The following is a 27,655-nucleotide window of genomic DNA, read 5'->3' as shown; positions in this document are numbered from 1 at the left end:
AGACAAGGATCGCTATTATCACAATAAAAAAGTTTTGCATAATTCATATGTTATTTATATTGATATTATATAATTTAAATATGCTGGTATTGTTCTAGAACTTTCAAACAAAAATCATATTTTTTAAAATATTATAAGATTCTTCCAAGAATGAAATTTGTGACATTGCATGAAAACTCACATTTTATATTTTCACAGGAAAAAGAAAAAAGAAAAACATGCCCAATTCAATGTTAATGCCACCTAATTTGGTTGAAGCAAAAGTGAAACTTTACACCAATGTTATCCTAAATAGGCTATTTTTTAAATAAATACAAAAAATACTAAAAATTATTATTTTAATAGTTTTAACACATGTCATAATATGATTGATACATAATATTTTTTATTATTTTCTGACGGATACAAAATGATTTACTTGAGTATCGGTAGCTGAATTGGTGGCCCAACGATTCAGGGGATACTGATACCGATACACAAAAGAATTTCGGGTCAGAGAGAGAGAGAGAGAGAGGACAAAAAACAGCTAAATTAGACATCCACCTAAGGTACTAATCTACAAGGAGATGCTATGTCATAGGGAGATGCCATTGTATCCTTTGTTTTTTTAGAGAGGTTTCTCTTGTATTAGAATTAAAAGGGGGGGAGAGGAAAGCAAGAAGGGATACATCACAGCCCAGACATGACACTATTTCAATATTTTCAGTAATTGTTTAATATTTTAATTATAATTCAATAAAACTACACGTTCATATATTATCAGCATAAAAAATAACTTTTATTTGTTAAAAATTAGAAAATGTATATCCCTTTTATCTTATTTTTCAAAAAAAACAAAGTACTAACTCTCATTGTATACTCATGTCACTTGTTGGGTCATACGTGCATCTTTATGAGGTCGCCCTAATGTTAGCATTGTTGTCAATCTTAAAGATGGACCCTACTAGCATATCTGTGACTGACGCAATCTATATTAACTTGAGTGATTGGTAGCTGCTCATACGTTAGGTGCTAAATGAGCATGTTAAACGAGTTTTCCAGTTTTTTTTTTTATTTATAAATTCTGACCGTACAGATGTGATCCATGTACTTTATTTTATAAGCATCAGCTCTTGAAGAGAGCCATTCCGGCACATGGGTGGGTTTTTATCAGGTTCTAAAAATCAATGGTTCAAAATCTTTGTAATTTTTCGAAGATCCAAATATCATTTTTTTCATCAAAAATATATAATTAAGGTATTAATTCCTTGTAAATCAACCATGCCCAACACATACACAATTATGGGGTTGGAACTGTGAAAAAAATACCAGAAAACAGGAAAAACTCATTTAGCACCTAACGTTTGAGCAGCTACCAATTTCTCCTTAAAATTGTATGTTAATAACATACCCAGGTGGGTCAAACGAGATAGCTAAATGAAAAAGTCACACCATCATAACCTAGAGGTCACTTGTTCGAATTTGATATATATATAGAAGAGTTACCTATGGGATCATGCTCGCCATCCATCGCAGGGAGAGATGGGCGGCTAACTTAAAAAATGTTGAAAAGCAAGTTTTCCTGTGTTGAAAAAGAATTAGCAGAACTGAAGGTCTCAATTCCACTGGGCCTTTGCTCGGAAAGTGCCGCTAAAGCCTATAAAGATGCGCCCATCCTTCTTTAAAAAGAACTTTGGAGGCGCTTGAAAAGTGCTGCTAAAGCCATTTTAGGTGTTTTTTTACGCTGTTTCAGTATTTTCAGCATCCATCAAGCCCGTGATGGGTGCAGCTCTCTCTCTCTCTCTCTCTCTCTCTCTATATATATATATATATATATATATATATTGTTTCTTTGTTTGTTATATAATTAGGAGATACCATTCACAATATCTTTGAGGTAAGGTGAACTTTCTCAAAGTGGTGAATATGGTCAATAAATTTGTTGGTCCACTCACCGTGGGAGAGTGGGGCTAGTGTCCACCACAAACCACCGCGTTCCATAATCAAGAATTTATCCGTTACAAGCAACGATGTGATTGGAACGTTACAGCCTATGCGGATACAAAGCAAGGACAGGGACTGGACGAAAGGCGCACAACGGAAACCTATGTATGTAAACAAATTTCACCACCTTCTTCAAAATATCACAGTAAGATCATGATATTTCAGAAGCTGATGTAATCTCTAAAATGTTATTATATGCTCGGAAGAACAGAAGAAACGCACATTGAATATTTATTGTATTTTTTTTATATTTTTACTATATTTTTATTTTTTTAATGGTTTATGACGACAATTTTTCTTAATTTTATTGCAATATTGTTTCCTTGCCGGACAAAATATCCTTAACAAGATTTGCCCGAATGGCAGCAGGCTTGAGGAGAAGGTGCTGACCTCTTCGTCCGAGGTTCAACTCTTATTGGATGTCCGGGTTCTTTTAACTGGACTCTCTAAATGCCTGGATCGATGTTGACAACCTCGCAAAATGGAGGACCCATTAAGTGACCCGAGTTCTCGATGAAGGTTCCTCATCATAAAAAATAATAATAATAATAACAGGATTCCTACCACAATGCCCCCAACATTTTCTTCCAAGTGATCGAGTGAGCACCGCTACATGGTTAACCCAAACCCTAGGTGGGTTATAGATGCCCATACGCTCATCGGATCGACTTGACTCTTGGGTTTGGTACGATCGAGTCCGGGTCAAACCCGACCTACTGCCTAACCCCAACTTGCCTTAAAAAAAATTGTGCTTCCACTACTTTCGTGTACTGGGTCAGTGTCAACCGAGTCCACGAGACACTTCACGTTGGTATCGGGTCGACCGTTTCGTCGGCACCGAAACTTGTAGAGAGAGAGAGAGAGAGAGAAAAAAAAAATGGTCCTCGTTAGCCTCTCTCTCTGAGCGCTCGCTGCTTCGCTCCTCCACTCTTTAATAAGAGCGTCTCCCTCTCTTTCAGTCCAAGGACTTGCAGGCAAGGAAAGAGAAGGAAATCAATTCATCCCCATCCTTATATTATCGAGCCATTCTGCTTTGGAGCATTCCCTTTGTGAGTATTGAAGAGCACCTCCAGCAAAACTCTGCATCTCCCCTTCACCCCCTTCCCTTTTTCCTTTCTCTCCATCCCCAAAGTTCCTCACTTATACATTTTCTGGTATTATTCTACTGCTCCTCTCCATTTGGACCAGGTTTCTTCTTCTTGGACTCTAGCTTTTGTTATTGTTATTATCTTATATTGCTTGCAGAGTCCGCCATTGGAGGGCGATCCGGAGCTTTTCTTCTTGGAACCATCCAACGGTTTATCCGATTTCTGCGGAGCGCTCGTAGGTTCTTCTTCCTCCTCTCTTTTTCGTATTTTATTTATTTATTACTTTTTTGTGTGTGAATAGAGGGATCTCTCTTGAGGGGTTTTCTCCTTGGAGGGTTCTACTTGTTCCTTTCTTCTTCTTCTTTATTTATTTTAATTTATTTTTTCCCGTGTGTTAAGGACCAGAACTCGAGTGTTCCTTCATCGGCTCGAAAGAAAAAGGCAGAAATCCGCCATTAGTAGCCGTTCCTGTAGCTTTCCATTTGGAGTCTTTCGGATTGACTTCTGGACTCTCTCTCTCTCTCTCTCTCTCTCTCTCTCTCTCTCTCTCTGACAAATCTCCTTAATTTGAGCCTTGAATTCCCATTACTGTCCGCTATCAACGCTCTTCTTGTAAAGAAAGAAAAAAAGAAAAACTCCTCATAAAACCCTTTTCTCCCAAAAATCAGATATCAGAAAACCCATTCTCTCTCTATCTCTGGGAAAAAAATAATAAAGGACAGAAGAGAAGAGAAGAGAAAAAGAAAGTCGGGTGCACTGCGAGGATGCTGCGACTGTGGGTGGTTGCGTTGGTGGCGTGGGCCTCGGCGCTCTCGTCCACCGAAGCTGCGTCCTACGGCACATGCTCCTACTCGGTGCCCATGAAGATCCGGCCGGACGTCATCTCCATCGCCGACTTCGGCGGAGTCGGAGACGGCCGGACACTCAACACGCGGGCCTTCAGTAGCGCCATCTACAGGATCCAGAACCTCCACCGGCGAGGCGGCACCCTGCTCTACGTGCCGCAGGGCGTCTACCTCACAGGCCCCTTCAACCTCACCAGCCACATGACCCTCTACTTGGCCAAGGGCGCTGTCATACGAGCCACTCAGGTATCCTCCCTCTCTACTGTCCCCTTCTCTTCGCTGTTTGGTTCTTCTGCTGTTTGGCACGGTAGCCATGGCGAGTCATGAAAATCGAGATCCAGCGATGATCCGAGTCTGACTCGGATTTCATAACCAGAAACGCATTTTTGGTATTTTTATATTCCGTTGGTCCTTTGACGTTCAACAGTCCGTGAAAAAATACTGAGCTTCTGGCTCGGTTTCCGATCATTTTTATTTAGATGGTCAGAGACGTTCTGAACAATCATCAAACACCATGATAATAATAATATTAGACGATAATAATCGAGTATTATAATGAGCCTATTATTATTATTATTATTATTATTATTATTATTATTATTATTATTATTATTATTCAAGGCTGTTTTGGACTTAAGTTTGGGTTACCGAGGAACAATGCCGTGATCAGTAGAGGGATGGCAGTGGACCGGGGCAGGGGACAAGGTCTTCACTCATGTTCCCTCTCAAAATCTTGCCCTCCATCTCTGAGCCAGTTTTGATTTTAACCACCCTTCTCGCCTTCATTCTTCTTTCATTTCTTTCATCCTCGGTCCAAACAAGACAAGGCAGGGTCCCATTTCTCCTTGGTCCACTGCCATCTCTAAAGAAGGATTGGCGACAAGGCGGGGCGGGGATGGGGGACGGGGCGGGGCAGGGAAAAGTATAAGTCCATCCCTGCATGAGTTTTGATTTTAACCTCCATCCTGGTTTCATGTACTCCATCCCTGGTCCAAATGATATGAGTTGGGGGCGCAGCCCCATTTCTCCAGTCCACTACCATCCCTAGGTAATTACAATGTGATTGCACAATTTTAGTGTGAGAATCAGTTTGCAGTCACAGTGCACACTTTTAAGTGTGCTGCTGCATCTGCTGAGTCCCACAGCTGACAGGCTATCTCCAAAAGATGGTGACGGTGGCTGATCACTGATCATCTGTATCATAACCCTAAAAGTGTGCAATCACATTGCATCTGATCCTGATGACATTTTTGCCCCAGTTTGGCAACATGCCGGCTATTTCAAAATCACTAGACATTGTAACTATTTTTTCTTGAAAATCGTTAAATTGAAATATGATTTCCAAAATAATTACTTCTCTAAAGTTTAAACCAATGTTACCAGTATCGGAATCGGACCAGTATCGTTTGGCTGAATGATTCAGCCTATACCGATTCTCAAGTGAATCGTTCTGAGTAGGTCAAAAAAAATTTAAAAATATTATGTGTCAATCAGCGTGTTAAAGCCATTAAAATAATATTAAAAATGAATTTTAAGCTATATTTTATATTTATTAGCCGATTCAGGTCAGTTTCCTATCGAAAAATCCAGATTCCGGCTGATACTCCTCACCGATACTGACAACACTGGGTTTAAACATGATAGTGATTTTCTCTTCAATATCTCTAAACATATAGACAAATTATGAAAACTACTGAGAGGACTCGTACATTAACAACGATTTGTATCGTACGGACAGTGAAGGCCACGTGTTTGTGTTTTGAGGCCCGAGTACCTTGCTAAATACTCGGGTCCGATCATTAGATCTGCAGGTTGACCACGAGAGGCGATGGCCCCCCGTTACTTGGCCTTATATCGGCACTTGAAAATCCTAAGCCCAGTTTGCAGTCTGAAAAAAAATTGAAAGAGAAGAAAAAACAGAATAAAGTTTTTATGTGAAGAAAAGTCCAAAGATATTTACATTTTTTCACCAAAACTGACAAAAAAAATCAGGTTAAAATGATTCTATGTTTGCTAAAAACATGGAGAAATGCTGGGTCCCACCGGTTTTGGTAGAAATTTTTTCTTCTTCTTCCAAATGTTTTACCTGCAATAAAACGGCCGAAAAGATTCCTCATACAAGGGTGGGTTTTGATAGATGGCTCATACTTGGTGTGGTGCACTCCATGTTAGAAAAATTGCACACACACACATGATCCCTGAGCCTCAAAACAATTGAGATACATACTCTGTTTTATTTGTGCAGGACACGGGTAGTTGGCCATTGACAGAGCCCCTGCCTTCTTATGGGAGGGGCAGGGAGCTTCCCGGAGGGAGGTACGTCAGTTTCATTCATGGGGACGGTATCCACGACGTCATAATTACAGGTGAGCCACTTTCAGCAAAATTTACCTCAACTTTTAGTGTTCTGATAATTTCCTTAGCTGTAATTAGACGAACATCATGAATTCAAGATTCACACCTTTGCTGAACTGTTCATTGCTTCAGCATCTTTACCATCCAATTTTACTTACCAGGAAGTGGACTTCAATGCTTACTGCATCTGGTTTGTCTCGTTTCAACGACGGCATGGAGTTTTTTTTATAGGCAAGCTGGGGTTTGGCGGACCCCTACTGGTTTTTTGAATTGAAACAGAAATCAAAATTACATCATGGTTTAATCTCCATTAAGCGGATGCCAATCGGGGGGTCTATCTATCCAACACTCGTTACCCCTGATTTCACTAATCTTGCCAACTGCTTGGCCAAAAAAATCCCTTGCTTGTGTATTCTGTACACTTTAATTCTTTCTATTCACTGTGTAATATGTGCAAAAACGTAGCTTGGGACCCTTCCAAGGTGTCCTCTGCCCTTCAGTTCCTGTTTTGCTCTAGCTATCAAATCTGGACGGCTACTTTCCAAAATTACCTGATCTTGAAGACGCACCTTTTGAATGACTCTGCTCCACCCTTTCCATTCACTGTCCTGCATACTTCCTTCAAAATTGAAATGCCCGGCTTCAATAAACCTGCCAATAGAGCCCCTGATAGTATAATCTAGAGTTACCAGAAGCTTCTTAGGTAGGTGGGAAGCGCGCTTCCCGGAAACTCGCTTCGGAAGCACGATACTCCTTCGCTTCTAAAACTTCATGGGAATCTCGATTCCTTCAAGCTTCTTCTAGTCTTCCCACTCACATGGTATATGTTTTCTATATGCTTTTCTCACATTTCTTTTCATGTTTTTCATGTATTTTCTCTCACGCTTTCACTCACTTCCCATGTACTTTCTCTAAATTGGTAACAATCATTGTTAGATTTTAATGAGCATTTAACTCTTTTACTGAAAAATCATAAAATATAAGAATAATCAATTTTATTTTAGGTTTTATTTGCTTCTTGTTTGATTCCTATTCAGTTAGCATATTGCTTCATTTTTTATTTATATTTCCCTTTCAAATTGATACTTCGCTTCCCGCTTCCTATAAATTTCAAAATGCCTCACTTCTCGCTTCCGCTTCCCGTATCGTTTCCCGCTTCCGCTTCCGCTTCCGCTTCCTAGTTTGGCAACCCCACATACCATTTTCTGCTAAAATTACCATGAATATTGATCTTGGTCCAGCCTTCTTCTGGAGGGGACCATTGATTGCATGGAGTTTCTTCGAGAACTATTATTAGAAAAACTGGAAAGTCTCAGACTTTCGTAATTCCTGTTTGTTTTTGTACAAAATCTTTAATCCATAAGATGTTTTTCCAAAGACATAGTTGCTCACATCTGCTGATTATTGCATATCGAAATATATCATGTGATGGTCATGTTGTAGAATGAACTTATGTGATTTTTTAAATATTTTATGTTAAAAAAATTATGAATGCTAACATCAGGAAATCCTTGATGTTTTTGATTCAACATATCGCTAGTCTCCATTTATGTTCTCTTAAGAAATAGATTCAACTGTGTCTCAAGCTAGTTCCATGGTTTGAGAATTTTGAAGGTGTCTTGGGCATCAAAAACACACAAATTGCCTTAGTTGAAAACTAAATAGTCCATATATATAATTTGAGAATGCAATATAATTCTTTACCACTATTTCTTTTCTCTTTCATCTGCTTGACACTTCCCACACCTCTCTCTCTTTCACACACACACACACACACTTTTCTGTGAATCAAGAATGGAATGTGAGCCTGCAAAAGAAGAAAATCAAATTAGGGATTTTGGAAGTTCAATGTCCTTGAATATTCATTGATACATATAGAAGTTAAAGAGTTTAAAGATGTTGATATTTGTGTTAATCTTCATGAACGGGCCAAATTTTTTAATATTTTTATATACATATATTTCCTTTTCATGCCAGCCATGATCTTTTAGGATTCCAATTGGAGACATGATTTTACTCATCACTTTTTCTTGCATGAAAACCTTGGATTAATAGAGGTGTTAGGAGAACATGAGCTGTTTAAATATTTGTAATTATTTGCAAATAGTTGCTATTGGTAGATATTATTCAACTGAGAGAGAAAAGATTGATTTGGGTTATGCAGGTGAAAATGGAACAATTGATGGTCAAGGTGAAATCTGGTGGAACATGTGGAGAGATGGCTCTCTAGAATATACAAGACCGCATCTCTTAGAATTAATGCATTCCAGAGACATCATTATTTCATATGTGACATTCATAAACTCTCCATTTTGGAATATTCATCCCGTTTATTGCAGGTATAATTGGTTGACTTGTGATTTTATTTCTCTCTCTCTCTCTCTCTCTCACACACACACACACACACACACACACACAGAGAGAGAGAGAGAGAGAGAGAGAGAGAGAGAGAGAGAGAGAGAGAGAGAGAGAGATTCTGTCCTTTCTAGTTATTGTCTGACTTTGTTAAAGTTCAAGCTTGACCAGTCAAGAGTCTGATTGATTTTTTCATTGCAGCAATGTTGTGGTTAATCATGTGACCATCTTGGCTCCGTTTGATTCCCCCAATACTGATGGAATTGATCCAGGTATGGCATCAATGGACCTGTTATAATAGGTTTGCCCAAACTCAACAGCTATGTATTTTAGCTGCTTTTATTTTGGTAGTGTGCAGTTTATTTTTTATTTTGAAAATGATATATTTACTTTTCTTTTCTCCTATGAATTCTTATCACCATCTGTATCATAACAGGCTGAATTTCACGGTTTGCTTCTACATGAGTGACAAATTATAGCTAGATCTGATTATTCTATCAGATCTGATTATACTATCAGAGCTCTGTTCTAGATCTTATTATCTTGAATTTAATTATTTTCAGGTCCTGACAAAATATTCTTTACTTTGTATTTCTCAGAAAGTATTCTTTCATGTTTTTTTTGTCAAAATAAATCCCGGAGCTCTAGATATGGCAGATTTAGCATTTAGCTTCCCATATCTCCTTGTTGCCATTAATGACTAGGCACTGAATGTTAAGCCAAGACTCCTTTGTTAACCCCCAAGTACAGAATTTGTCAAGTTTGGATTACTGATCAATTAAACATGCTCTTGATTTCTAAAAAAATCAACAAATTTTATGCAACCAACTTCAGTTCCCTTCTAGCAGTGAAGTATGAAAGTTGTTTTGATGAATTTGAAGCATTCGTTTACAATGACCTAAGCTTAAAATACTGTGCAGATTCCAGTAATAATGTGTGCATTGAAGACAGCTATATAAACACTGGTGATGATCTGGTAGCAATAAAGAGTGGCTGGGATGAATATGGAATTGCCTTTAACCGTCAAAGCTCCAACATCACCATCCGACGTATCTCCGGCTCGTCATATTCTTTTGCAGGGATTGCCTTTGGTAGTGAAACTTCTGGCGGGTCTGTTGACATTTCATCTTGCTCTATTGTATTCTTTTTTGAAAAAAAAACATAGGGAAATATTTCCCCATATATGGCAGGTGGAGACAATCATGTTTCTAATATAATTTTTTCTCTTTTCATAGGATGGAGAATATTTTGGTTGAGAACATCAATCTCTACAATACGTCAACCGGTATATTCCTCAAAACAAATGCTGGCAGGGGAGGGGTAATTCGAAATATAACAGTGAGAGATATCTACATGGAGAACGTGAAGAATGCAATCAGATTTGCAGGGAATGTTGGTGATCATCCTGACAATAATTACAACCCCAATGCACTTCCGGTTGTGGATGGCATAACAATCATGGATGTGCGGGGTGTGAATGTGCTGCATCCTGGATCTCTAGAAGGTGTGCAGAAGTCACCATTTGAACGGATTTGTCTTTCAAATATAAATCTTAAAGGGATGGCTGCCAATTTGCCATGGAAATGTGACAGTATTGAGGGCGTTGCCCTTGGAGTGCACCCTTGGCCTTGTACCCAATTGATCAGTACACATGGTACTGATTTTTGTCCCATGAATTTCTAGAAAGGTGGTCTTGTCTAAATCGTTGGTTGGGTCCTTTGTTCCACGTCAACAAGTTGTAATTCATCTGGTGTTCTGTAAGGCATTCTTTCCACATGTAAAACTGTTATTTGTCTGAGGTATGGAACTGGCAGATAAAGTACAGAAGGCATATTCTTGCACTGGGAGCGTGTAACTTTTGACTGTACAAGCCCTCGTTCTCTCTCCTTGCTCCCCTCCTAAGGAATCAAATCTGATGAATGGGAACGCCAGAAAGCCACTGCAAATGCTGCATAGATCTTCATTTTTGTGCTTTGTATGGCTGTTGCAGATTTGCTCTGTATATGCTATGCAGATAGAAAAAAAATTAAAATTACCTGCTGGAGAAAAATCTGTGAGATGACCAAACTTCTTTAATCACACATCTTCCTTGTCACCACTCACCAAGAGTCATTGCAAGAGCATTTCCCATTCACAAATTCATGAAACCTGCATCTGTCTCGAACAAAAATCTTGCGTCCAGTAATCTTAGACATGTATTTTGCTGCAACATGGCAATCCCTGCACATTCTGGTATTCTTTATCACTCTTATGGGCATGCTCTCACCTGTCCTTATAAGCCCGAAAGTGATGGCTAGCTTCTCAGTATGACTTAACACCATTTGTTCTTTTTGTTGGTCGTCAACATTCCGAATCACACAACTTCTATCAGGATTATAACCCAATCTCCTCATTTCAGTGAGCAGTTGGAATAATTCAAAATATATTTCTCCAATGTCTCTGTGTGGTCTCCCTTTCACAGAGAAAACATGAACTTCCTTATTGATCCAGATCCAACTCCACTCTGTCCTGTTCTTCACGCCCATAACGTTCATCACATCTCTTAGATTTTCAATCTGGTCCCATCGGCCCTCAGCAGCATACAAGTTCATCAGTAGTGAATAATTCACGGAATTATAGGGTTCTAGTTTGAATAGGCGTTTTGCTGCAAATTCAGCAAGCATGACGTTCCGGTGAACTTTGCAAGCTCCGAGCAAACTGCCCCATACACTTGCATCTGGTTTTACCCGCATTGTCTTGATCAAATCCAGTGCTTCATCCAAATAACCATTCCGACCTAGAAGATCTACCATACATGCATAGTGTTCTACAGTTGGAATGATGCCAAATTCCTCTCTCATGCTATCAAAGAATTTCCACCCTTCCACAAGCAAACCAGAATGACTGCAAGCAGACAGAAGAGAAGTGAACGTTGCACAGTCTGGCTGAATACCCACATCACACATTTCCTCGTAGACAGAGATCGCCTTTTTACCAAGCCTGTGAATAGCATATCCATTGATCATGGCATTCCAAGAAACTAAATTTTTGTCCTTGATCTTACTGAAAACAAGATAAGCATTTTCTATGTTTCCTGATTTAGAGTACATGTCCACCAGTGCAGATGCTATGTATATGTAATCATCAAGTCCATTTCTGATGGTGTAGCAGTGTAGTTCTGCTCCTTGGTGCAACGAAGCTAGGGCAGCACATGCAGAAATTAGGCTTGCTATGGTGGCAGCATTCGGTTGAACTCTTCCTTTCTGCATTTCTTTGAAAGAAACAAAAGTCTCTCTGTAATTTCCCGCCTTTGAACATCCACTGATCAGTGCGGTCCATGAAACCACATTTGGGGTCAGGCCTGCACTTTTCAGTTGCCTGATCAGCACCAATGCTTGTTTGCTCTGACCCATCAGAGAGTACCCTGAAATGAGGCTGTTCCAGGTGATCAAATCTGGTTGGATCCCTTCTTCTTCCATCTGATTCAAGAGCTCCAAAGCTTCACCAAAATACCCGCTATGTGCATACCCTGCAACGACAGTATTCCATGTAAATGAGCTTCTATGATTCATATTATCGAAGACTCTCCTCGCTTCAGCTAGTCTCCTGTGCTTCATGTACATCTCTACTAGTGAGGTTTTCATGCACATGTCATTCTCATAACCATTTCTGTTCATGTAGCCATGAATTTCTCTTCCTAGCCTAACCGTTCCCTGTTCAGCAACAGCTTGCAGGATGCTTGTGATGGAGCTTGCATTAGGCTTGATTCCTGAACTCACCATTTGTCGGAATAGTCTCAATGCATTTGAACCGTCCTTCCGTTGTGAAAAACCAGAAATTGCTGCACTCCAGGATATTGCATCAGGTTCTATCCCCTCTGTTTTCATCATTTGTAAAATCTTCTCAATTTCTTTGTCAGATCCATGAAGTGCATGACCAGAAATCAAGCAATTCCATGTAACCAAGTCTGGCTTTGTTCCTGAAGACTCCATTTCCTTGAAAACCTCCCAAGCATCATCAAGAAAACCATTGACTGAGTATCCTGAGATCATTGAATTCCAAGAGATCAAATCGCTATTATCGATCCCATAAAAAACCAGTCTTGCGGATTCTAGCTGCCTTGTTTTGGAGTACATGCTGACCAATGAGTTCCCGATAGCCACAAACTGCATCAACCCACATCTCATAGCATATCCATGGATCTGTTTGCCTTCTCTGAGAGCTTTCAGCCTCCCACAAGCTTGCAGAACTCTTGCTATTGTAGCCCGATTGCATCTGACAAGAGATATTTGCATCTCGCGGAACAACTCTAACGTCTCAAGCCATAAATTGTTCTTCACATACATCTTTATCATTATATCCCCAAGAGATGCGGTTCTTGAAGGCATCTCATCAAACAGTTTACGCGCTTCTTGCAACCTGCAAGAACCAGCATACATTTCCAACAAAGCAAAGCCTAGGTAAGCATCTGAACAGAATCCTTTTTTCACCATGAATGTGTGAAGCACGCTGCCCATCTGCGAATTTCCTGAATTGGCACAAATCTTCATTGCCGAAGCTAGAACTTCGTTTCCTACAATCAATCCCTGCTTGTGCAATTCAGCAACGATCATAAAAACTGATTCCGGTTTCAGCGTGTCGCAGATTTCTTCTAGCAGATGATTTAGTAAGGACTCCTCAGCAGAAACGTGATGCAAAATCATGCCCGTGGATTCAAAATCATTGCCGTTTGCATACATGACCACTAGTTTCTTCCACAGATCCGGTGCTTCTTCTCTGCCTACTTTTGCAATCTGAGCATGGATTTGTTTCATGGTATCCACTGATATTGGATTCTCGAGCTCATCGAAGCAGGATAATGGAATCTGCGAATGAGGTCCTGTTTGAATCGACAATGGTGGTTGCAATGGTAATGGTTTACCTCCGAAGGATGACGCCTTCAACGACTCTGCGAGCTCAAGAAGTGGTCGAATTCTTGTGTTGCTGCTTCTGATACAGATGGGGTTTCTACTGAAACGGTTGCAGTGGCAGTGAAATGGCAACTGCAATTGGGTTTGTGTGGTGGTTTTCTCCATTTTGGTTCAGATGGTAAACACCGAAAAGACAGACACACGGAGAGAGAGAGAGAGAGAGAGAGAGAGAGAGAGAGAGAGAGAGAGCATTTTGAGTGGTTGGTGCCTTCTGGCTTATGGAATGGATAAGGTAATTTACAGCGTGGACATTTGTGTCTCACGTCAGATTGTTGGTTCATGGCCTTTACTTTAGTGTAAATGGGTCGGATAGATCCAAACCGAAACATGAAATTCACCCATTTAGATCCGATCCCTCCCGATTTAAATGGATCTATGGGTCAGGTCTCAGATGGGGCCTAAAACTTAAACCTGGGTTTAGAGGTTAGAACGGGTCATATTGAGTGTGCCTGAACCCCTTTTTTTTTTTTGACAGAGAAAGCTGGGGTTAGGCAGACCCTTATCAGTTATACAACCATACCGTGGGGTTCGAACTTGCAACGTCCCAACCCAAGGTGACGTGCACTAATTGCTCCTGCCAGACAAGCGGAGCCCCGCGTTGGTCTGTTTCTAGAGCTCTTCTTTACACTTATTACCAAAAATCTATTTGTATTTGAATTTTTCTTTTTAAAAAAACTCAAGATTTCTCTGAGATTTAATTCAAAAAAAAAACACACACACACACAAATCCATCGGAAATAACGAGAATTCCACTCCAGATTCGCCAGGATATATCGGGACACTCCATTTCTTCTAACGTTTCCTGTTACTCCAACGGTCTTCTCTTGGAATTCGGGGATTTTGTTGCTTTTCTCTGTGAAAAGAGGTGCCGCGTAGATTTTCTTCTCCATCTGGGTTTTCTGGCCTTGGATCTAGGAAATTACCGGTAGGTTTCTGGTGTTTGGATGCGTGAATAAGGAGGAACAGAGTTGAATATGATGATCTATGGAGTTTTTTTGGTGAATTAGAGAGTGATTGTGAAGATCTAGAAGAAAAGAGCCTCATAAAGTAGGAATATTTCTCTTCGAGAGCAGATCTGGGAGTTTTTTTTTTCCAAGGTTAGTGTTTAATTACTCCCAAGTGGTGAAGATATTGCTTTGATTCTTATTCGTTAATCTCAATGATGATTTCTTCTCTGATCCAGAAATTTGTAGTGTTTAATCTTATAAGTAGTGTTCAATTTTTGAATAATTAGGGATTCTGTTTATGAGATGATTTGTTCTACCATGGGGATGATGTTCTTATCACTTTTTGTGGTGATTTCATTGTTCTGATGGGGATTTTGGATTTTGTTTCAGCGTGCAAGATTAGGAGTTCAGAAGATCTGATCAATTTTCTGCCAAATTCTGGCTCAAAGTTGACTGGAATTCCAGCTGGAGGGTGAAGTTTGATGTTAACCATCTGAAAAACGTACCTTATCTTGGTTGCAAATTCTCAAAGAATCCCGTGTACACTTAACTTATCCAAACAATGGATCTCTAGAGATCGAGAATTCTCGTTGTCAAATATTTTCATCAATGAGAATTCACTTTTCCATGAGAATTCTCTTCCAGAGTATCCAAACATGCCCTAAACCATTTCTCTTTGTTCCTCCCAAACCACTTCCATCATTTTCCTTGAAATATCATCTTCCAAACATAGCTAACGGGAGTTGGGTATCTGAAAGAATCGATAGGGACCTAAATGTTCTTTGAAACCAAAGATTTTCAGTCACTTTTGGTTGTTTGGAATCGAGGAGTTGGTGGAAATAAAAAAGTAGGCAATAAAAATCTGCCCCCTCCAATCCCTTCACCCTCTTTGTTTTCTATATCTCCACAAGGACTATATGTATTAACCACTTCATTCTCTAGTTAGAATTTACTGTGGGCATGGGTAATACGATCCATTATTGGGTCCGGAAGCACATAAGATTGATTACTGGTCTTAAATGGATATGAAATACATGGAAACACGTTCACACAAACACATAAAAGAGAAAAAGAGTGATCCGAAGAGGAAAGAAATACTCAAATCAAATATGTATTTATTAGTATTACACCATATATCATATTATACATGAACCGTACACGTGTATGGTCAGAGTACAAGAACCTCAAACCTTAATCAGCATAGCATATAAACTAGACACAAAAGGGTAAATTAATAGCAAGCAACTGGAGGCCACCTAAAGGCGCGCTCATCCTGGAGAGTACTACTATTCCAACTTCAACAAGCAGCAGAACCGCCTCACTGACGAGGGCGGGATCTGGTGCAATGACATCGCACAAAAATTAACGTGCTGCTGTAAGTTGTGGGGCCCAACAGCTGATGGGGGTTGGCACAACTTGGCAGTAATGTGCAGCAGCACATTGTTTTCGTGCAACGGATTGCACCTGATCCAATTTCCTATCTAACTATGGGAGATTCAATAGCTTGCTAAACCACTCGAAGACACCTCCCTTATCCTCCTCCTCCTCTTCTTCATCATCATATTCCTTCTTGTGTCTGTGCTTCATCCCTCGGAGCCGATCATCGTGAAACCGGCGGTGGTGGTCGTGTTGGTGGTGGTGATGGTGGTCCTCCTCGTCGTGGAACCACACGGGGCCCATCGAAAAGTGGCGGTCGTCCATGAAGCCACCTTCGAACTCTGCCCGCCTGATCGGGACGTGCTGGAAGTCTCCCTCGAACTCCGCCTCCTTCTCCGGGAAGAAATCATGGTCGCCGTGCTCGTGGTGGTGGTGGTGGCAGTGATGGAAGCGGCGGGGGGAGCGGAACAAGAAGGGTCTCCGGATGTACACGTGGTGCGTGTGGTGGTTTCCGATGAGGAGATCATCGTCGGCGCCGGGGATCTGCCGGAGGGGCAGGGTTTTCTGCGGTTGCTTCTCGTTCGGAAGGGCATGGTGGTTTCTGGCATGGAGATCGTCGTCGTCGTCGTCGTCGTCGGTCGGGATCGACCCTCGGAGGGTCAGCGTTTCCAACGGTGGCTTCTCGCTGGGAAGGAGGAGGTTGGGCTCCACTTCGACGAGGGATTCGTCGACCGAACTAAGGGAGTTTTCCGGCAGGTTGGACGGAATCCGGGCGTTGATCAAGAGGGCGAGGGAAAGGATAAGAGAGAGGAAGAGCACAGACTTGGCCATTTTCGGGTTGTGGTTGGGTTGGGGATCCCCATCCCAAGCTTCGGTCGTTTTATAGATGCCCTGAAGGGTAGTTTGGTGAAACGTCGATAGTTTGGTTCTTGCGACAAAACTGGGTTGTCCTCCTCAGAATTTAGTGGGCGCACCGGCAACTGCCAGTCTCCTGTCTTAGGTGGTCGGTTTGCGAGTTCACGAAAACCGGAAACCGGCTATAACCGTTGACCGTACTTCACAAGGCACCGTGTTTCAACTTTCAAGGAATGACCGTTCACGGCACGGGTTTTCCGTCAACGCTAATAATGGTTGGCCACAAGGTCCTCAGAATTCACGGGGGTCCATAAGTCTCTCTCTCTCATATGGCTTTGTTTTTATTTAAACTTATTATAGGAACCGATGCGGTTCTTATGGACTTGTAATGAAACGAGTATTTATGATAATAGCTTACCATGCCAATTGCCATTGATATCTAATAGATCCCTCCGGCGTCACATGTATAAAAGAAATATTTTCCACCATATGTCTAGATGGAACCTAGTCTAGTTCTACCTCAAAGCATTCGTCACATGTGTAGAAGAAATTTGATCTGCAAGTGTCCTTGTGGTGGGACGTATCTGGTTCAAACCCCATATGTTGAATAGTAACTGGTGAGTGGTTGCCTGTACTCTTCACTGAGAAGCAATACACTATTGAGAGAGAGTTGAATAGGTGATAATATCTTTTCTCTGTTAGGGTTATTAAGTCTTTTTTTTTTCTATTTTGGAGGGTATTTTTTATCATATAGGTCTTACTAACAATAGGGATAAAAGGTGGGGCATAATGGTAACTTTTTCTGATTGTAGAAGTTGTGAATAGAAGAAGGGGTTTTGCTTTCAAAAGCTTCTCACACACATACCTATGGCATAATGGTGTTTTCCATAATGAATTTTACAGGATTGGTGCCAATACATTGTGATAGTCTCTTTTGGTGGGGTTGTTGATTGTGAGGTGTGTTGGGTGTTCATCGGATTGGGGAGGCATGGTTGTTGATCTCTAATCTTGTATTTTCCTTCTGATATCTTTATTGATAGTGAAATCTTGCATGTCGGTTGTACCCGTGATGTAACCTCTTACGGGTGAACCATGTGAATCTTTGGTGTTGTGGTTTTTGCCATCTTGTTTTTGCTTTTGTGTGCATGTGTCTTTGTACGTTTTTTTGGGTTGTTTAAATTGATTCAGTATTTTTGGAATCCATTTGAGCAATCAAATTAGTAGCAATTTAACCGCAACAACTATATCAAAGCATTCAAGTTTTCTTGCATACAAAGTGTTTGTTGACTTGATTGTGAGAGGGGAAGTTTGAAATATGGTTAACCAGAAGTTTGATTTTGAAATGTTTAATGGTTTTAATGATTTTGACATATGAAGTATGTGAATAGAGACTTTGCTAATTCAATATCGATATAAGAAGGCATTGCTTGAAAAAGATAAAAAAAAGATGTCACCACTACGGATGCACAATGAAAAGAGTTACATAAAAAAAATCGGTCAACAATTTTATTAGGTTTGTCTAAGGGTATGATTTTCAATATTACCACGGAAACCACCACTATTTCTCGATCTAGCTAGGCTCTGTGTCAAATAGGGCCAACAATAAGACAGAGAGTATATTAATCTCTTTGAGTAGATTGTTGTTGAGAAAGAGGTGAAAGAGGAGAGAGAGAAAAGAAGTTCTCTCTAGTACTAAGGTTTCATGAACTGAATTAACACAAACAGAATCAATCTACTAATTTTATTTATAATTAATTAAGAATAATAATACTTATTTATAGAGTCTACCAAAGAGTCCTAAAAGAAATAAGAATCCAAAAAAATAAGAATTCTGAATCCTTGTGAATGGATATGGGGGTGGTCTGTAACACTTGGCAGTCTTTAAAAATCTCCACTAGGCTGCACCTTTCTATCAGTTGCTTGAATTCTTTCATTCTCATTATAGACCCAGTTGAGCACCATCTTTGATTAGTGTGAATGACTTTATTCCAATCCCCAACAACTAGCCAAAGGTGTATCCAAATTGTGCTAAGCTAGAATGCCCCCACAGGGCTCTACGCTCCAGCTGGTGGTTATTGGCATAAATTCAAGAAACCACCACTATTTCTCTGCCTACCTCCACCATGACAGTGACACTGATTTGATCAGTGCAAAGCTTTCATCTTCAATTTTGGCTTCACCAGACAGAATACGATTGTTATCAAAAGATTCAAAATTCCCAGCCATGACAAAACCTTTAAATTTCTGCTTGATCTTACCTACTTCCTGATCCTCCTTATGATTCATCACCAGCTTAGACACCTCGTTTTGCTCAATGAGTTCCATCATTGTGGGGCCTTTTAGCCAATGAGTCCGACTTACTGCTACCTGCTTACTCCCGGTTTGGTGTTGAATTTCCTGGTTTTGTGATCTGCTGGCTTACAGTTCGATGTTTGGAATCACCTTTCTCTTTTTCCCTGCTCTCGGTTGCTAGACTGAGATGGGGTGGAAGAATCCTTCCCTTCTTCCTCATGTTGATCCTCTTTAATGACTTTAGATGGCTCAGCCTCCTCAGCTAAGGCCTGAAATCTGTTTTGATTTTATGGCTTATTTTCTTCTACGCGACCCCATCCTCTCCTTTTGGAAACCTTGAATTGGATCCAATCATCCTTAGGGATTGGGATCTTTTCTTCTCTGGCTCTCAAAGACGGACATGACGCTGGCCCATGATACGTGGATCCACAGCTAAGGCAATATCTAATTTTGCCTTCGTAAACTATTTCCTGCCGAAATGCCTTCTGTTCTCTATAGCCACAAGTACAGAAGGAATGGGATTGAGAAGATCAACCTTAATCCGAGCGTAAGCCCATCTCTCGTGGTTCCTTGTCATGTTATCGACATCAAGTAACTCCCCCACCGAGTCTTTTAGATCCGGCAGTCACAGCTATAGTGCAACAGTCAGGTTCTTGTCCAGCTTTAACTCGGTCCATGCCAGGTCTCCATCTACACATTTAAAGGGACCGGGCTGACTACCCACAAAGCTCCCTTCCTCGTAACTACTTCCATGTCCTCTACACTGCTCTGACATCTAACACCATAGATAGATATGATCTGTATACAAGTCGATCCAAAAATCAATGGCTATGAATGTATTAATTTTTTTGACTCATAAAAATATGTTTTTTAAACATAATCTAAGAGTTAATTTCCGATAAATTGAGCAGCTGAACGCATCTGTGAGGTTAAATTGTGTCAAAACAACAGGCTTCATGAGATTACAACTCAATTGTAGGTACAATCCATTGTAATCCATTATAGCGAATATAAATCCCTATTAGAATTCAGATTTTAGTCTGATTTTACTCTTTGATTCGAACAAAAACCACAAAAACCAAGTCCAGATCCAATTATTGGTCAGATAGAACTTTAGTTACCGAATCCGACTAATCTGATTCGAATTCGTCCGGATATCCGGCCTTAATTCGAACGGTTTACATCCCTAGACTCTGCCTTTTAGGGCGGGTAAACAAAAGAGAGAGAGAGAGAGAGAGAGAGAGAGAGAGAGAGAGAATGTTGCTCCGCGGTGGGACGCAGGAGTTATCCACCCTCGGCGTTCTCCAACTCTTCTTCCTCCACAAACCCACCACCAACTCCTTCTCCCTCTCCTTCCCCTCCTCCCTTAGCCTCAGGCTCAGGCTTAGGGTTGTGGGAGCACTCTCTTCCCTCAAAACCACACCACCCCACACCCACCAGTACTCCCCATTACTCTTCCCCTTAAACCCTCCTCCTCCCCATGCCCACATTCACCACCACAACAGAATCCACCTCACCTCCCGCCGCCGCCGCCGCCACCTCCTCCTCCACGGCACTCTGCCCGCCTCTTCCCTCGAATTGCAGGACCAAAGAACCGCCGAGGATGAGGTTGAGGGTGAGAGGTTCGCCGGAGCTGACCCTTCGGGTTTGGACGGAGACGTTTGGACGCCGGCAGGCCCTCCGTTGGAGGTGAAGGACCTGGAGGAGCTTCCCGAGCAATGGAGGCGGTCGAAAGTTGCCTGGCTCTGTAAGATTCTGCCCTCCCACAAGCCCGCCACGCTTATCAGGATCCTCAATTCTCAACGAAAGTGGATGACCCAAGAGGACGCAACGTATATCATCGTCCATTTCTTGAGGATTCGTGAGAACGATGCCAGTTTTAGGGTTGGTTTCTTGCTTTCCTTTTATGGTCTGAATTCTCATTTGTTGATTTCATGGCTTAAGCAGTCTGAGTTAACTAAAGCGGAAAAATTCATCCTTTGGTCTACTTCCCAATCTCAATTTGGTTGGCTGGTATGATCTAAGTTGGTTGAATTCGAAAAAGATGTTATACCTTTTCAGAAGAAAAAAGGCCTTTTTGGGTTTTAGCATTATGAGTTAGAGTAAGTTGAATTTAAGTGTTTTAATGTTTTTCTAATTCTTTAGTTCTTTCTTTCTTAAATTTTCTTGTGCAGCCTGCTTTCGAGTTCAAGATGTAATCTATCTGACTTATTTAAAAGGCACAGGTTTTAGTAAAAATGTAATTTACTTAGCCTGGTTGAAGATTTCAGTGGATGTTAGGACATACCCTTAAAGCTTCTGAGCTTTCTTTATGCGTTATGAGATGTTATAATTTGATCTAGAACACCATCAATTGGATTCTTTGAAATACAATGTCTTATGAATTGTCACTCTGTTCTGAATAAGCCCATGGCTTAGGAACTTCCCTGTTCTGCATAAGTATGCAAGTCAAGGTGCAGAGTATTATCAAAACAGGTTTTCCTGACTAAGGTTATAAGGCGGACACGAGAACAGTTGCGTTGAGGTCGACCTCAAAAATATGTGAAAGCTTTTCAGACGCTATTAAGTAGGAAGCTTCTAGTCAGGTATAAACTATGCTAAATGGAAAAGTAATGTGAGAGAGCATGCGCTCACTTGAGGGGTATGATTGATGCTGTATTGACCAAAAATATAGGCCTCTTGCAATCAAGTTGAAGACTTCTAAGTCATGTTTGCATCATAAATTACTTGAGTAGACAATAGCAGCACTGAAAAAAAAATAGTTGCTTTCTGTTGTGCAAGTTTTATAGTATTAGTTTTGCGCTGAAACTTGTTAGTTAAAGGTAAATACTGGTTGGGATAGTATGATAAAAATGTATTCTATGATGGAGGAGAAAATAATCGAGCTTTTTTCGTCCTTTGAACCAATTGAAAGGCCAAAATGACATTCTTTAGTTTCCGTGGCCAATTTTTATATGTGATACATAGTAACTGGGAATGCTTTTTCTTAATTTCTTTCTCCTGAAGTTCTACTAATCGATGCATAATTCCACTGTACAGAGGTTTACCATTTACTAACAAGAAACTATGCTGCAACTTGTGCAGGTGTATAAGTGGATGGTCCAGCAACATTGGTTTCAATTTGATTTTGCTCTCGTTACCAAGCTAGCAGATTACCTGGGCAAGGAACGGAAATATTCAAAGTGTCGAGAGTTGTTTGATGACATTGTAAACCGTGGGCAGGTGCCTTGTGAATCTACGTTTCATATATTAATTATTGCTTATATTGGGGCAGATGCACATGGTTGCTTGGAAGAAGCGTGTATGATTTATAACCGAATGATTCAATTAGGGGGTTACTGGCCTAGCCTCAGTTTGCATAATGCTCTGTTTAGAGCTCTTGTGAGTAAACCAGGGGGTACATCGAAATATTATCTCAAACAGGCAGAATTTATTTATCATAATCTGCAATCAAGTAAACTTGAGATACAAGGGGATATATATGCAGGTCTGATTTGGCTCCACAGCTATCAGGATGACATTGATAAAGAGAGGGTTGCAGAGATTAGGAGAGAGATGCAGCAGGTAGGACTGGAGGAAAGTCGAGGCGTGCTTGTCTCCATACTGAGGATTTGTTCCAACGAAGGAGATGCTGAAGAAGCTGAAAGGATTTGGAAGAAGCTACTTTATTCTGGTTTTAGTCTTCCTTCTCAGGCATTTGTTTATAGAATGGATCTATTTGCCAAACTAGGGGAACCTCTGAAATCTTTGGGGATTTTCAGGGGCATGCAAGAGCATGGAGTGCCCAACAGCATTGTGGCTTATCATAAGATCATTGAGGTGATGTCAAAAGCCCATGAGGCCAAAATTGCAGAAACACTTATGGATGAATTCAGAAAGAGTGGGATGAAGCCTCTGTTGCCAGCATTTGTTGATTTGATGAATATGTATCTGGATCTGAATATGCATGATAAAGTGGAATCTGCTTTTGTCCAATGTAGTGCAGAATGTCGTCCAAATCGAGCCGCTTACAATATCATCTTGGAATCACTGGTAAGAAGCAATAACCTTGAAAAAGCTGAGGAGGTCTTCAATCAAATGCAAACTAATGGTGCGCTCGGTGCTAATGATAGAGCATGCAACATTATCTTAGAGGGATATCTTGCTTCTGGTCAGCATGAGAAGGCAGAACAAATTTATGATATGATGTGCAAGAAGAAATATGAAGTCAATCCTCCACTGATTGAAAAACTAGATCATATTCTGAGCTCAAAGAAGATAGTTAATAAGCCAATTAGTCTAAAGCTTGACAAAGAGCAACGTGAAATATTGATTGGTTTACTTTTAGGTGGTACTGAAATAGAATCTGTTGGGCAGAACCACATGCTCCACTTTGAGTTCAAAGAGAAGTCCTTTGTCCATAGTCTTTTGAAGATGCACATTCATGAGAAATTTTTTGAGTGGTTAAATTCTTATAGCCAGCAGAGCTATGGAAATGAAGAGATCCTGTGTAGGCTCGCCACGATTCCACATGCGTCTTTTGGGTTCTTTGCTGATCAGTTCTGGCCAAAAGATCAGCCAGTGATCCCAAAACTCATACATCGATGGCTGTCGCCCCGGGTTTTAGCTTACTGGTACATGTATGGAGGCCATAAGAGCTCATCGGGGGATGTTTTGCTTAGGATAAAGGGATGCGCTCCAGAAGATGTGGAGAGGGTGGTGAAGGCTTTGAAAACGATGTGTATTGATTGCAAGGTTAAGAGGAAATGTAGGACTTTTTGGATAGGCTGTCAGGGTAGCAATGCAGTATGGTTCTGGAAGTTGGTGGAGCCTTACATCATAGGTGATATAAAGGAGATTTTGAATCCTGAATTTCGTGGCACGGTTGACGATGGATCAGAATTCAGGCATAGTGGATCTGATATAGATTCTGGATTCGATGAGTAGGAAATGGAAATTTCCATCGATAAAAAACCATGACTTTTTTGAGTTTGTCTCCGCATGAGAGAGTTTGTGTTACTAACCCATGGCCCATCCCTTGGTTTCATGTGCTCAAGACGGGGCAGGTTTATTTGCTCTAAATCCCAAGTCTCATATTTCATGGATTTTTAACAAACTTTTGAAAAGTAAAAGATAAATTGCAAGTTTTCAACCTTAGCATTATTTTATTATGGTGTTTGGAAGGATTAGAACGTGGAATTGGCTTGAGCTTCAGTTTATATAGGCAAAATTTTCACAAGAAACAAGTCCAAAGTGAAGGCATTGCTTTCTAGGGCTCCCATGTATATGCGGTTCTTGCACTATCAGTGATTTTGCTCATGTGTTAAAATTCAATCATAAGAGAGAGAGAGAGAGAGAGAGAGAGAGAGGTAAGTCCCACATTCTATTAAGTGAACCAAGACCTCACATCCTTATTTTTGTTGTAACTCCGTGCCCTTGTTCTTTCACTAGGGTGGCTTTTAAGCACAAATAGACGAATTATATAATCAATTCTGTGCAAGAGAAATTACCAACCGGGGCTCCGCTTGTCTGGTAGGATCAGCTAGTGCACGTCACTTTGTGTTGGGACGTTGCAGCTTCAAAAGCCAATGGTATTGTTGTATAACTGGTAGGGGTCTGCTTAACCCCAGCTTACCTTTAAAAAAAAAAGTAAGAGAAATTAAGCAAACATGAATGTTTGATCTACATAATCACTTGTGAAAGTCTTGTTAATTAAAATTTTAAGATAAAGAACAGAATGCCAATGCAACTAAACAAAGAGATAGTCCAAATCCAAAAGTAAAATAAACCATTGCTGTCATGTGCCAATTGGCACTAAAACAGTAGTCTCATGACACCATATGGAAACACCATGTTTCAGTAATGGTATTCAATTATTCATCCTTGTAAAATTCTTCACCAAGCCACCATAAACCAAAAAGTAACAAAAAAATCTTGAAAATATCAAATCATAAACAACAAACTATTTGAGGATATTATGTTACCGAAAACTCATTGACTACCTCAACCTTATTACAAAAAATTAACATATTAATGTTAATGGTATAAGAAAGTAAATAATGATCACAAGCTTTTGCAACAATGAAAAATGCATAGCATTTTTTCATTTGCACTTAAATGACACTAAAAATATGCAAAGATTCACTCTTACCTAATTATCCGAATCATCTTTAGAGGATTCCGTCAAGCAACATAAGCAAAAACAGTAAAGTATATTAAGATTTAATAATGCTAAATAATGTTTAACAGTATTAAAATAATGTATTGCAAAAAACGAAGAGAAATATTCTAGATTAGTGATTGTATGTTAAAAGTGGATATGTTACCTTTCATGAGAAGTATTGGGTGCTTCATTTCTTCATCTTACTTTGAGTACATATCAGTGCTTGGAGTGACTTTGGGCTCATGGAGCACCGAGTTGGATCAAGCACTCATCCATTAGTACTAAAGGCACATTCAGATGCCACCGATGATATAGGAATTGCCAAAACATCGCATGCCATTTTTGAGATAACAATGTAATTGTCTTTATTACATTTCCACCACTTTAGAACATTGAATTCTCTGATTGTGTTAACATCATCATCTTTCTTCACTAGCCGATCTTCCAAATAGATATCTAATTCTGACTTTGTAGATTGACTAATGTTGGTTTGATTATAGTATTGATAAAAGCTAGCAACACAATCTTCTTTACCAACATCTACCATAGTAGCATTTGGTTTTGTATGTGACAAGAAAACACTAGAAAAGGCACATTCATACTCTTTATACAAGTGTAGACACCCCAATTTTGACCAATCATCATTTTATGGATTTTATATAAAATGTATGTTTTCTCAAAACATCCATGTCTAGTGTCCAAAACTACTCAATCTATTTAAAATATATTTTTGGCCTATAAAATGATTTTTTCAAGCTTTTTATCCAAAAGAAAAGTTAAAGAGGACATCATAAGATTTTCAACGCACAAAATCACTTTAAACGAACATCAAGATCAAAAGTTATGGCTAAAACAAGGTTTCTACCTTGTTTGGATCCGAATTTAGATCCAAATCCAATCTAGGTTATTGCCCAAACCTCACTTGTCATCCTTAGTTTGGACCTAGACCCAAGTTGTTGCCCAAACTATTTGGATCGGGACCCTAGTCATCATCCTTAGTTTGAATCTGGATTAAAGTCATCACTCATACTGAGTGGATTTGGATCAGATCCAGCTCAATTTTTGCCCAAGCTATTTAGATCTGGATCATATCCAAGCCAAGTTGTCATTCCTATAGAGTGGATCCCAACCCGATCCAATCCAAGTTGTTGCCCATGTTGTTTGGATCTGGATCAAATCCAAGTTGAGTTGGCGCACTTACTAACCCAATTGTTGTTTAAAGTATGGACTCAGACCGGATCCTAATCCACTTCAGTAGGGACAACAACTTAGGTTGTTACCCTTGCTGGGACGACAACCTAGGTTGATGCCCAAACCTCCAGGACTTCCCATTTTGAGCCTCTCGCACTTGGAATGAGTTTTGGACCTTGGAACTTGCCAAAAAACCCAAATTTCACCCTTAGGCCTTCCAAAACCAATTCATTAACCCCCTCAACCTATCAAACCCAGTTTTTTGACCCCTAAGCTAAAAAACTTGGCCAACAAGATTGTGCCACCTCAAATCTTTTCCAATCAAATTTGCATGGCATCTAAATCTGGTTTTTGTGGCCCAGGATTCGTCTTTATGCCTATAAATAGGGGTTCATCTCCCCTAATCTTGCATCTATTATATTCAAGCCTTCATACACAGACTTTGTCAGATTCTCCCTAGCCTAGTACACCCTTGATGGAGCATAGACATGTAACCCCTTAGATCTAGATCCTTGTCTAACCAGTCTAGGAGCCTCTGCCTAACCGAAGCTCTGCCCGACTGTCATTGCGCTCATCATCGTCATAGAAATGGCTACCTAAGCCCAAGGTGAGACTCATATCCTTGTGATTTTCTTTAATTATTCTATTTGTTGTTTTATTTAATCTAAGTGTAGATTTGTCTAACAAATATGATATTGTTTGTTTTAGATCTTTCTCAAGCTCGCCTTATTCACAAGATTGTGTATATGGTCAGTGGTGTTGCACGCTAAAGCTTGAAGCGAGAGGAGATGACGTTCATGGCAAGGTTGATCCTTTCTCAGCAGAGGAGGAAAGATGCTTGACTTGTAGGTGGGAATCCCACATCTCCTACAACAAAGTCTGAATCTATTTAAAAGAAACATCTTTGTTAAAACCCCATCTAATCCATATATTCATAAAAAGTTATGGAGAGTCCTCTTAATAGACTACACACGTGTATTTGCATCATTTTTCTCATACATCCTTTCAAAATAAAACTTCACAACTTTCAACTTAAGATCTAAAATTACGCAATCACCAAAATCTCATTCAGTAATTCTTTCAAGTACTTGTTATACTTTGCCTTCATTTTTTGGGCTATTTCCTTAATAAAATAATCATTAGACTTAACTTAATGATCCAAGCTAATGCAGATATCTCATATTTCATGAAGAAATAAATTGGACGTAGTATATTTAGACTCAGAGACAATGACTGGGGCATGATAAAAATGATTTCAAAAGTTTGCAATTCTTTT

General features: G+C 40.1%; 3 protein-coding genes across 4 annotated transcripts; 2 read left to right on the top strand and 1 right to left on the bottom strand.

Moving 5' to 3' along the window:
- The first annotated feature begins 2,944 nt into the window (after positions 1-2,944).
- On the top strand, positions 2,945-10,467 carry LOC149814567 (putative polygalacturonase). Of its 2 annotated transcripts, none has more exons than XM_089990135.1 (8): positions 2,945-3,137; positions 3,229-3,306; positions 3,471-4,162; positions 6,162-6,282; positions 8,436-8,610; positions 8,828-8,898; positions 9,547-9,736; positions 9,862-10,467. In XM_089990135.1, exons 3-8 carry the CDS (start codon positions 3,836-3,838, stop codon positions 10,307-10,309), a joined length of 1,332 nt encoding a protein of 443 aa, XP_089846261.1. In that variant the 5' UTR covers positions 2,945-3,137; positions 3,229-3,306; positions 3,471-3,835; the 3' UTR covers positions 10,310-10,467. The 2 variants fall into 2 exon arrangements, with proteins under 2 accessions (XP_089846261.1, XP_089846263.1); XM_089990137.1 differs by having other exon boundaries at positions 2,997-3,137; positions 3,477-4,162.
- Positions 10,468-10,617: 150 nt separating this feature from the next.
- Positions 10,618-13,680, bottom strand: LOC149814566 (pentatricopeptide (PPR) repeat-containing protein). The gene has a single exon (XM_089990384.1). The coding sequence runs from the start codon at positions 13,678-13,680 to the stop codon at positions 10,726-10,728; it is 2,955 nt and encodes a 984-aa protein (XP_089846510.1). The 3' UTR covers positions 10,618-10,725.
- A 6,611-nt stretch (positions 13,681-20,291) lies between these two features.
- On the top strand, positions 20,292-24,177 carry LOC149814565 (pentatricopeptide repeat-containing protein OTP51, chloroplastic-like). Its single transcript, XM_089990134.1, has 2 exons — positions 20,292-20,930; positions 22,131-24,177. The coding sequence occupies exons 1-2, from the start codon at positions 20,304-20,306 to the stop codon at positions 23,970-23,972; spliced, it is 2,469 nt and encodes an 822-aa protein (XP_089846260.1). The 5' UTR covers positions 20,292-20,303; the 3' UTR covers positions 23,973-24,177.
- The last annotated feature ends 3,478 nt before the right edge of the window (positions 24,178-27,655 follow it).

Source organism: Nuphar pumila, chromosome 15, assembly GCF_984573655.1.
Source record: "Nuphar pumila chromosome 15, dmNupPumi1.hap1.1, whole genome shotgun sequence".
In the NCBI taxonomy this organism is placed as follows: domain Eukaryota; kingdom Viridiplantae; phylum Streptophyta; class Magnoliopsida; order Nymphaeales; family Nymphaeaceae; genus Nuphar; species Nuphar pumila.
The sequence above is the reverse complement of the archived record's forward strand: the minus strand, read 5'-3'. Positions and strand labels throughout refer to the sequence as shown.